We start from the raw sequence: 12,219 nt of genomic DNA, 5'->3' as shown, positions 1-12,219 counted from the left end.
AACTGCACAGTTAGCGTGGAAGATTATATTTAGCTGTCAGCGTCTGAAAGGAGTAGCGAAACAGAGTAAAATATGACCACACAGTCCGATGCTTCCATTATTGCTTCACAATGTTTTCATGCAGATGTTTTTTTTTAGGTAAATGCCCTTTTGAAAGTAATGCGAGATGCGTATTACCAAACCGCTTCCTCACTGGGTCTGTTTCAGGGGGCTCACACGAAGACTGGAACAAATCACGCCCCTGGTGGTGACATACGTCCGGCCGGGAGGCCCTGCAGACAGGTATGGTGGAACACCTGAGTCCTATATGGGATTCTATTCCGCATTTAAAATGAAATACAATATTTCTTTATTTTGTCTAGCTTTGGTATTGTCAGAAATGTTGTCTTGAGCTTTTCTACCACGAGATACAATACGTATTTTTGAGAAGCACAGGGTCAGCTGCAGTTCAGTACATATCGAGCTATTTTATAGTACACTATATAGTACACTATATAGGATCTAAATGTAGTGCACTACTGGTGTCATCTGAGAGCCCGTGTTAACTTTGTTCTGTTTGGCTGAGAGGGATATTGAATGTATTAATATGTCTCCTGAATATTTTGTCTGGCGCTCGTTACATATGCATGGGTTTTCCTTTTTTCCTCTCTTCCCACCCAATTGTAAAATAAGCCAGATGAGAAATGTCAGAGAAGAGAGGGGGAGAGAGGAGAGGAGAGGTAGAAGGAGAGGAGAGGGGGAGAGAGGAGAGGAGAGGTAGAAGGAGAGGAGAGGAGAATTGAAGTGAGAAGAGGAGAGGTAGAAGGAGAGGAGAGGAGAATTGAAGTGAGAAGAGGAGAGGTAGAAGTTGAGACAGTGGAGATGAGAGGAAATGAAAAGAAAGGAGGAGAGGCGAGGAGAGAAGAGAGAAGAGGAGACGAAATGAGAGGAGAAGAGAGAAGAGGAGAGAAGAGAGAAGAGGAGAAGAGAGAAGAGGAGAAGAGGGAATAAGAGAGGAGAAGAGAGTATAAGACAGGAGGGGAAGAGAAAAGAAGAGAGTTGAGGAGAAGAGAGGACAAGAGATGAGAGGACAAAAGAAGAAAAGAGAGGAGAGATAGAAGGAAAGGAGATGAAAAAAGAGAAGAGAGGAGAGGAGAGAGAAAGGAGAAGAGAGGAGAGAAGAAAAGTGGAAAGGATAGGAGAGGAGAAGAGAAGAGAGGAAGGAGAGAGAGGAGAAGAGAGGAGATGAAAGGAGAGGAGATGAGAAGAGAGGAAGGAGAGAGAGGAGAAGAGAGGAGATGAAGGACAGAGAGAGGAGAAGAGAGGAGATGAAAGGAGAGGAGAAGAGAAGAGAGGAAGGAGAGAGAGGGGGAGAAGAGAGGAGATGAAAGGAGAGGAGAAGAGAATAGATTAAAGGAGAGGAGAAGAGAAGAGAAGAGAGGAAGGAGAGAGAGAGAGGAGAAGAGAAGAGAAGAGAGGAAGGAGAGAGAGAGGAGAAGAGAGGAGATGAAAGGAGAGGAGAAGAGAGGAGAAGAGAAGAGATGAAAGGAGAGGAGAAGATAGGATAGGAGAAGAGAGGAGATGAAAGGAGAGGAAGAAGGAGATGCAAGGAGAGGAGAAGAGAGTAGAGGAGAGGGGAGGAGAAGAGAAGGGAGGAGAAGAGAAGATATGAGAAGTTAGGAAGAAGGAGAGAGAGGAGAAGAAAGGAGATGAGAAGAGAAGAGATGAAAGGAGAGGAGAAGAGAAGAGAGGAGAAGAGAGGAGAGGAGAAGAGAAGGGAGGAATGAGAGAAAGGAGATGGGAAGAGAGGAGATGAAAGGAGAGGAGAGGAGAAGAGAAGAGAGGAGAGGAGAGGAGAGAAGAGGAGAGAGGAGAAGAGAGGAGAGGAGAAGAGAAGAGAGGAATGAGAGAAAGGAGATGAGAAGAGAGGAGATGAAAGGAGAGGAGAAGAGAAGAGAGGAGAGGAGAGGAGAAGAGAAGACAGGAGAGGAGAAGAGAAGAGAAGAGAAGAGAGGAGAGGAGAGGAGAGGGGAGGAGAGGAGAAGAGAAGAGAGGAGAGGAGAAGAGAGGAGAGGAGAGGAGATGAAAGGAGAGGAGAGGAGAAGAGAGGAGAGGAGAGAGAGAGGAGAAGAGAGGAGATGAAAGGAGAGGAGAAGAGAAGAGAGGAGAGGAGATGAGATGAAAGGAGAGGAGAGGAGAAGAGAGGAGAGGAGAGAGAGAGGAGAAGAGAGGAGATGAAAGGAGAGGAGAAGAGAAGAGAGGAGAGGAGATGAAAGGAGAGGAGAAGAGAAGAGAGGAGAGGAGATGAAAGGAGAGGAGAAGAGAAGAGAGGAGAAGAGAAGAGAAGAGAAGAGAAGAGAAGAGAAGAGAAGAGAAGAGAAGAGAAGAGAAGAGAAGAGAGGAGAGGAGAGGAGAGGAGAGGAGAGGAGAGGAGAGGAGAGGAGAGGAGAGGAGAGGAGAGGAGAGGAGAGGAGAGGAGAGGAGAGGAGAGGAGAAGAGAGGAGAGGAGAGGAGCGGAGAAGAGAAGAGAGGAGAGGAGAAGAGAGGAGATCTAACAGAGTGCTCTCTTCCTGCCATAATGAAACTGAATTTATTCAGTGTGCCACTTGGCAGAGGGAATGCAAATGCTGCTTGTAAGATAGTCAGAATGTAGTTACAGAACATTGTTTGAGATGCGGCCCCTTAAATACCATGTGACAGGTTGCAGAAACTGGAACAGAACATGCAATTCTTCTTCTTCTCCTCCCTCTCCTCACTCCCTCTGTCCCTGTCCTTCTTTCCCATCCTTCTCTCTCTGCTTCTCTCTTCCCCCATCCCGCTCTTTCTCTGTCCTGCTCTCTCTCTGTCCCGCTCTCCCTCTGTTCCACCCTCTCTCTCTCTCTCTCTCTCTCTCTCTCGCTCTCTCTCTGTCTCTGTCTCTCTCTCTGTTCCACTCTCTCTCTCTCTCTCTTACTCCTCCCCACCTCTCTCTCTCTCTCTCTCTCTCTCTCTCTCTCTCGCTCTCGCTCTCGCTCTCACTCTGTCTCTCTCTCTCTCTCTCTCTCTCTCGCTCTCTCTCTGTCTCTGTCTCTCTCTCTGTTCCACTCTCTCTCTCTCTCTCTCTCTCTCGCTCTCGCTCTCACTCTCTCTCTCTCTCTCTCTCTCTCAATTCAATTTCAATTCAATTCAATTCAAGGGCTTTATTGGCATGGGAAACATGTGTTAACATTGCCAAAGCAAGTGAGGTAGACAACATACAAAGTGAATATATAAAGTGAAAAACAACAAAAATTAACAGTAAACATTACACATACAGAAGTTTCAAAACAGTAAAGACATTACAAATGTCATATTATATATATATATACAGTGTTCTAACAATGTACAAATGGCTAAAGGACACAAGATAAAATAAATAAGCATAAATATGGGTTGTATTTACAATGGTGTTTGTTCTTCACTGGTTGCCCTTTCTCGTGGCAACAGGTCACAAATCTTGCTGCTGTGATGGCACACTGTGGAATTTCACCCAGTAGATATGGGAGTTTTTCAAAATTGGATTTGTTTTCAAATTCTTTGTGGATCTGTGTAATCTGAGGGAAATATGTCTCTCTAATATGGTCATACATTGGGCAGGAGGTTAGGAAGTGCAGCTCAGTTTCCACCTCATTTTGTGGGCAGTGAGCACATAGCCTGTCTTCTCTTGAGAGCCATGTCTGCCTACGGCGGCCTTTCTCAATAGCAAGGCTATGCTCACTGAGTCTGTACATAGTCAAGGCTTTCCTTAATTTTGGGTCAGTCACAGTGGTCAGGTATTCTGCCGCTGTGTACTCTCTGTGTAGGGCCAAATAGCATTCTAGTTTGCTCTGTTTTTTTGTTAATTCTTTCCAATGTGTTAAGTAGTTATCTTTTTGTTTTCTCATAATTTGGTTGGGTCTAATTGTGCTGCTGTCCTGGGGCTCTGTAGTCTCTCTCTCGGTCTAATTGTGCTGCTGTCCTGGGGCTCTGTAGTGTCTCTCTCTCTCTCTCTCTCTCTCTCTCTCTCTCTCTGTCTCTCTCTCTGTCTCTCTCTCTCACTCTCTCTCTCTGTCTCTCTCTCTCACACACTCCCTCCCCTTTGACCCACAAGACTGTAGGGTGTAGCTGTCTGAGGCATCTTTCTTCTCTGTGCCTTTGGTTCAGTCAATGTTTCTCTGTATCTGTTGTCTCCATGACTGTGGTTGTCTTCCAATAATACTTGTCGCCAGGATCTAAGTTGTGTAGAATTCCTTAATAGTTTGGTTGGATAGAAGCCATATTAATTTACAAAATGTCTAATGTGACAGTTTTTGAGTGAAGGGTTTTTTGCTTTACCTTTCACATACATCAAAAATAAAAGCCATGGGTTTGTGAACCGCCCTGTAAAAAGGATCTGTGCATCTATGTGTGTCTTGTATAACATATTTCCACTAGATTGTTCGTGGTTAGGTCACATGGCCAGGAACAAAACCTGGATATACTAATTAATCTATCCCTGTTTATTGAACCAAACAACAGTGTCCCATCTCTGCCCCTCTCTTCCCCTTTTCTTTCTCTCTCCTCTCCCTGTCTCTCTCCTCTCCCTGTCTCTCTACCCTCCCTGTCTTTCCTCTCCCTGTCTCTCTCATCTCCCTGTCTCTCTCCTCTCCCTGTCTCTCCTCTCCCTGTCTCTCTCCTCTCCCTGTCTCTCCTCTCCCTGTCTCTCTACCCTCCCTGTCTCTCCTCTCCCTGTCTCTCTACCCTCCCTGTCTCTCCTCTCCCTGTCTCTCTCCTCTCCTGTCTCTCCTCTCCCTGTCTCTCCTCTCCCTGTCTCTCTACCCTCCCTGTTTCTCCTCTCCCTGTCTCTCTACCCTCCCTGTCTCTCCTCTCCCTGTCTCTCCTCTCCCTGTCTCTCCCCTCTCCCTGTCTCTCCTCTCCCTGTCTCTCTACCCTCCCTGTTTCTCCTCTCCCTGTCTCTCTACCCTCCCTGTCTCTCCTCTCCCTGTCTCTCTACCCTCCCTGTCTCTCCTCTCCCTGTCTCTCTCCTCTCCCTGTCTCTCCTCTCCCTGTCTCTCTACCCTCCCTGTTTCTCCTCTCCCTGTCTCTCCTCTCCCTGTCTCTCTCCTCTCCCTGTCTCTCCTCTCCCTGTCTCTCTACCCTCCCTGTCTCTCCTCTCCCTGTCTCTCTACCCTCCCTGTCTCTCCTCTCCCTGTCTCTCTACCCTCCCTGTCTCTCCTCTCCTTGTCTCTCTCCTCTCCCTGTCTCTCCTCTCCCTGTCTCTCTACCCTCCCTGTTTCCCCTCTCTCTGTCTCTCCTCTCCCTGTCTCTCCTCCCCCTGTCTCTCCTCTCCCTGTCTCTCCTCTCCCTGTCTCTCTACCCTCCCTGTTTCTCCTCTCTCTGTCTCTCCTCTCCCTGTCTCTCTACCCTCCCTGTTTCTCCTCTCCCTGTCTCTCCTCTCCCTGTCTCTCTACCCTCCCTGTTTCTCCTCTCCCTGTCTCTCCTCTCCCTGTCTCTCTACCCTCCCTGTTTCTCCTCTCCCTGTCTCTCCTCTCCCTGTCTCTCCTCTCCCTGTCTCTCTACCCTCCCTGTCTCTCCTCTCCCTGTCTCTCTACCCTCCCTGTCTCTCCTCTCCCTGTCTCTCTACCCTCCCTGTTTCTCCTCTCCCTGTCTCTCCTCTCCCTGTCTCTCTCCCTCCCTGTTTCTCTCCTCTCCCTGTTTCTCTCTCTCTCTCTCGCTCTCCTCTCTCTCTCTCTCTCTCTCTCTCTCTCTCTCTCTCTCTCTCTCTCTCTCTCTCTCTCTCTCTCTCTCTCTCTCTCTCTCTCTCTCTCTCTCCCTCTCTCTCTCTCCCTCTCTCTCTCTCTCTCCCTGTCCCTGTCCCTGTACCATGTCCCCCTGTAGAGAGGGCACTCTGAAGCCAGGCGACCGTCTGATGAGTGTTGACGGGGTACCTCTCCACAGTGCCAACCATGGAGATGCCCTCACTGTGCTCAGCCAGTGTGGTCAGGAGGCCCTTTTCCAGATCGAGTATGACGTCTCTATCATGGGTAAGAGAAACCATAGAGATATGATATACACCATCAGAGAAAACTCTCCTGCAGAAATAAATAAATAATAATGAAATAAATAAAATCATTTATACTGACTGTTCGTTGTCTGGCATCCAGACTGAATGTTTACTTTGTTTTTTAATTTTTTTATTTGTTTGTTTCACCTCACTGAAATGTTAAATGGAGTATTATTCATGTAGTAATATTCATGTAGTAATATTCATATAGTAATATTCATGTAGTAATATTCATATAGTAATATTCATGTAGTAATATTCATGTAGTAATATTCATATAGTAATATTCATATAGTAATATTCATATAGTAATATTCATGTAGTAATATTCATATAGTAATATCCATGTAGTAATATTCATATAGTAATATTCATATAGTAATATTCATGTAGTAATATTCATTGGGAACTATTCATGGAGTAATATTCATGGGGTAATATTCATGTGGTAATATTCATGGGGTAATATTCATGTGGTAATATTCATGTGGTAATATTCATGTGGTAATATTCATGGGGTAATATTCATGTGGTAATATTCATGTGGTAATATTCATGTGGTAATATTCATGGGGTAATATTCATGTGGTAATATTCATGTGGTAATATTCATGTGGTAATATTCATGTGGTAATATTCATGTGGTAATATTCATGTGGTAATATTCATGGGGTAATATTCATGGGGTAATATTCATGTGGTAATATTCATGTGATAATATTCATGTGGTAATATTCATGGGGTAATATTCATGGGGTAATATTCATGGGGTAATATTCATGGGGTAATATTCATGGGGTAATATTCATGTGGTAATATTCATGTGGTAATATTCATGGGGTAATATTCATGGGGTAATATTCATGTGGTAATATTCATGGGGTAATATTCATGTGGTAATATTCATGGGGTAATATTCATGGGGTAATATTCATGGGGTAATATTCATGTGGTAATATTCATGTGGTAATATTCATGTGGTAATATTCATGTGGTAATATTCATGGGGTAATATTCATGTGGTAATATTCATGGGGTAATATTCATGGGGTAATATTCATGTGGTAATATTCATGTGGTAATATTCATGTGGTAATATTCATGTGGTAATATTCATGTGGTAATATTCATGGAAACATATGTCTTTCCTGGAGAGGGGCGTCTGGTAGACTTCAACTTCAGATTGAAAAAAAAACCTCTGCTCTGGAGAAACATTGTGTTCGTTCTTCTCAGACAGAAGTCAAAAGTTAAGTGCCAATCCTGCTATTCTCTGTAGTAGGGAGTGCTCTCTCCTTGTTTTGTTTTAATTGTGAATCTCAAATAGCAGGTTTTCTATCTGGCTGAGTGGTAGACTGGCGACCCTTCATCTCCTCTCAGTATTAAGGGTAAAGTGGCTACCCAGTGTTGCCAGTTGCAAATGAGATTTTTCCAGAACAATCTGTAACACCTTGCCAAAAGCCCACCCTAGCAAGCCACACCCACTAAGCCTGGAACAGGGAGAAGTACTCCCCCCAGTCTCCCTTTAGACAGGGTTCTCTGACATGGTAGAATTATGTACCGGGACTGGGTCCCAGGTAGACACAGCAGACTAACTCTTTCACAAAAGGTTGCGTGATCTCTTCCTATATATCAAATCCGCTGAAAGTAAGCCCCCCTATTGAGTACAGTGTGTGGTAAATGGTAAATACGCTTAGCTAGCTGCAGATCTGTGGTTAAAAAATGAGACAATGGAAACAGCCGTTGTTGTCTTTTACTCCTCCAACAACCATTCCCTATCATCCAATATTACAACCAGCTACCACCACAGAGTATTACAACCATCGACCACCACAGAATATTACAACCATCGACCACCACAGAATATTACAACCAACTACCACCACAGAGTATTACAACCATCGACCACCACAGAATATTACAACCATCGACCACCACAGAATATTACAACCAGCTACCACCACAGAATATTACAACCAACTACCACCACAGAATATTACAACCAACTACCACCACAGAATATTACAACCAACTACCACCACAGAATATTACAACCATCTACCACCACAGAATATTACAACCAACTACCACAGAATATTACAACCAACTACCACCACAGAATATTACAACCAACTACCACAGAATATTACAACCAACTACCACCACAGAATATTACAACCAACTACCACAGAATATTACAACCAACTACCACCACAGAATATTACAATCAACTACCACCACAGAATATTACAACCATCTACCACTGAATATTACAACCAACTACCACCACAGAATATTACAACCAACTACCACAGAATATTACAACCAACTACCACCACAGAATATTACAACCATCTACCACAGAATATTACAACCATCTACCACAGAATATTACAACCAACTACCACCACAGAATATTACAACCAACTACCACCACAGAATATTACAACCATCTACCACAGAATATTACAACCATCTACCACCACAGAATATTACAATCAACTACCATCACAGAATATTACAACCATCTACCACTGAATATTACAACCAACTACCACCACAGAATATTACAACCAACTACCACAGAATATTACAACCAACTACCACCACAGAATATTACAACCATCTACCACAGAATATTACAACCATCTACCACAGAATATTACAACCAACTACCACCACAGAATATTACAACCAACTACCACCACAGAATATTACAACCAACTACCACCACAGAATATTACAACCAACTACCACCACAGAATATTACAACCAACTACCACCACAGAATATTACAACCAACTACCACCACAGAAAATTCTAACCAACTTTGAGTATAGTGTACAAAAGCATGAATCAATATCTGTATTTGCCTGGCTGCTGTACTGATGGTTTTCATGCTTCCCCTCTAATCAGAGACTGAGTCAGACCTCTCTGGACAATTAATGACAATAATTGACCAATTATTTCCAGCTGAAAAAGGAAAGCAGCGGTACTTCTGTACCTCGAGGGCCTGAACCGAACCGCCCTGGACTATAATGGCTGATAATTGTCCCATGTTCCTGCTGTTAACTCCTGATTATAATAACTTTCTGGGAGGTGGACTCTGAATGCCATATCATTCTCATCATACAGTTGCAGGCACTAAAACATTGTTAAAACCCTGTACTGTGCATCAGCTTTTTTCTGTCTAATTATCAAAAGGAAGTGCACGAGCATTGCATGAATATTGTGATAATTGTTCTACCAATACTACCGCAACTGTATTCAATTCAATCTTAATTTGTGCCTTTCAGATAGTGTGATGAATGCATCTGGTCCCCTATTGGTGGAGATCGCCAAATCACCGGGGGCAGCTCTCGGTATCACCTTGACAACCGCCACCCACAGGAACAAACAGGTCATCGTCATCGACAGGATCAAAGCAGCTAGTGTGGTGGACAGGTGAGCTGACAGACCCACAGCTAGTGTAGTGGACAGGTGAGCTGACAGGCCCACAGCTAGTGTAGTGGACAGGTGAGCTGACAGGCCCACAGCTAGTGTAGTGGACAGGTGAGCTGACAGACCCACAGCTAGTGTAGTGGACAGGTGAGCTGACAGGCCCACAGCTAGTGTAGTGGACAGGTGAGCTGACAGGCCCACAGCTAGTGTAGTGGACAGGTGAGCTGACAGACCCACAGCTAGTGTAGTGGACAGGTGAGCTGACAGACCCACAGCTAGTGTAGTGGACAGGTGAGCTGACAGACCCACAGCTAGTGTAGTGGACAGGTGAGCTGACAGGCCCACAGCTAGTGTAGTGGACAGGTGAGCTGACAGGCCCACAGCTAGTGTAGTGGACAGGTGAGCTGACAGGTCCACAGCTAGTGTAGTGGACAGGTGAGCTGACAGGCCCACAGCTAGTGTAGTGGACAGGTGAGCTGACAGGCCCACAGCTAGTGTAGTGGACAGGTGAGCTGACAGGCCCACAGCTAGTGTAGAACATGAACTGGCGCCGACAGAGATGGCCGCCTCGCTTCGCGTTCCTAGGAAACTATGCAGTTTTTTGTTTTTTTACGTGTTATTTCTTACACTAGTACCCCAGGTCATCTTAGGTTTCATTACATACAGCCGAGAAGAACTACTGAATATAAGATCAGCGTCAACTCACCATCAGTACGACCAAGAATATGTTTTTCGCGATGCGGATCCTGTGTTCTGCCTTACAACCAGTGTAACCGAGTGGATCACATGCAGCGACCAAAAAAAAAAAACGACTCAGAAAAAGAGGGAAACGAAGCGGTCTTCTGGTCAGACTCCGGAGACGGGCACATCGTGCACCACTCCCTAGCATTCTTCTTGCCAATGTCCAGTCTCTTGACAACAAGGTTGATGAAATCCGAGCAAGGGTAGCATTCCAGAGGGACATCAGAGACTGCAACGTTCTCTGCTTCACGGAAACATGGCTAACCGGAGAGACGCTATCCGAAGCGGTGCAGCCAGCGGGTTTCTCCACGCATCGCGCCGACAGAAACAAACATCTTTCTGGTAAGAAGACGGGCGGGGGCGTATGCCTTATGGCCAACGTGACATGGTGTGATGAAAGAAACATACAGGAACTCAAATCCTTCTGTTCACCTGATTTAGAATTCCTCACAATCAAATGTAGACCGCATTATCTACCAAGAGAATTCTCTTCGATTATAATCACAGCCGTATATATCCCCCCAAGCAGACACATCGATGGCTCTGAACGAACTTTATTTAACTCTCTGCAAACTGGAAACGATTTATCCGGAGGCTGCATTCATTGTAGCTGGGGATTTTAACAAGGCTAATCTGAAAACAAGACTCCTAAATTTTATCAGCATATCGATTGCGCAACCAGGGGTGGAAAGACCCTGGATCATTGTTACTCTAACTTCCGCGACGCATATAAGGCCCTGCCCCGCCCCCTTTCGGAAAAGCTGACCACGACTCCATTTTGTTGATCCCTGCCTACAGACAGAAACTAAAACAAGAAGCTCCCACGCTGAGGTCTGTCCAACGCTGGTCCGACCAAGCTGACTCCACACTCCAAGACTGCTTCCATCACGTGGACTGGGAGATGTTTCGTATTGCGTCAGACAACAACATTGACGAATACGCTGATACGGTGTGCGAGTTCATTAGAACGTGCGTTGAAGATGTCGTTCCCATAGCAACGATTAAAACATTCCCTAACCAGAAACCGTGGATTGATGGCAGCATTCGTGTGAAACTGAAGGCACGAACCACTGCTTTTAATCAGGGCAAGGTGTCTGGTAACATGACTGAATACAAACAGTGCAGCTATTCCCTCCGCAAGGCTATCAAACAAGCTAAGCGCCAGTACAGAGACAAAGTAGAATCTCAATTCAACGGCTCAGACACAAGAGGCATGTGGCAGGGTCTACAGTCAATCACGGACTACAGGAAGAAACCCAGCCCAGTCACGGACCAGGATGTCCTGCTCCCAGGCAGACTAAATAACTTTTTGCCCGCTTTGAGGACAATACAGTGCCACTGACACGGCCTGCAACGGAAACATGCGGTCTCTCCTTCACTGCAGCCGAAGTGAGTAAGACATTTAAACGTGTTAACCCTCGCAAGGCTGCAGGCCCAGACGGCATCCCCAGCCGCGCCCTCAGAGCATGCGCAGACCAGCTGGCCGGTGTGTTTACGGACATATTCAATCAATCCCTATACCAGTCTGCTGTTCCCACATGCTTCAAGAGGGCCACCATTGTTCCTGTTCCCAAGAAAGCTAAGGTAACTGAGCTAAACGACTACCGCCCGTAGCACTCACATCCGTCATCATGAAGTGCTTTGAGAGACTAGTCAAGGACCATATCACCTCCACCCTACCTGACACCCTTGACCCACTCCAATTTGCTTACCGCCCAAATAGGTCCACAGACGATGCAATCTCAACCACACTGCACACTGCCCTAACCCATCTGGACAAGAGGAATACCAATGTGAGAATGCTGTTCATCGACTACAGCTCGGCATTCAACACCATAGTACCCTCCAAGCTCGTCATCAAGCTCGAGACCCTGGGTCTCGACCCCGCCCTGTGCAACTGGGTACTGGACTTCCTGACGGGCCGCCCCCAGGTGGTGAGGGTAGGCAACAACATCTCCTCCCCGCTGATCCTCAACACTGGGGCCCCACAAGGGTGCGTTCTGAGCCCTCTCCTGTACTCC

At 45.7% G+C, this 12,219-nt stretch overlaps 1 protein-coding gene across 1 annotated transcript; it reads left to right on the top strand.

The window, feature by feature from the left end:
* Positions 1–166: 166 nt before the first annotated feature.
* On the top strand, positions 167–9,460 carry LOC112255054 (glutamate receptor-interacting protein 2-like; the record flags this gene model as incomplete). The annotated part of the gene is made up of 3 exons (XM_042312351.1): positions 167–282; positions 5,854–5,999; positions 9,313–9,460. Coding segments are annotated over exons 1-3 (410 nt in total), but the record flags the coding sequence as incomplete, so codon positions are not given.
* Between the last annotated feature and the right edge of the window lie 2,759 nt (positions 9,461–12,219).

The sequence above is a fragment of the Oncorhynchus tshawytscha genome, unplaced genomic scaffold, assembly GCF_018296145.1.
Source record: "Oncorhynchus tshawytscha isolate Ot180627B unplaced genomic scaffold, Otsh_v2.0 Un_contig_14240_pilon_pilon, whole genome shotgun sequence".
Lineage (NCBI taxonomy): Eukaryota > Metazoa > Chordata > Actinopteri > Salmoniformes > Salmonidae > Oncorhynchus > Oncorhynchus tshawytscha.
The sequence above is the reverse complement of the archived record's forward strand: the minus strand, read 5'-3'. Positions and strand labels throughout refer to the sequence as shown.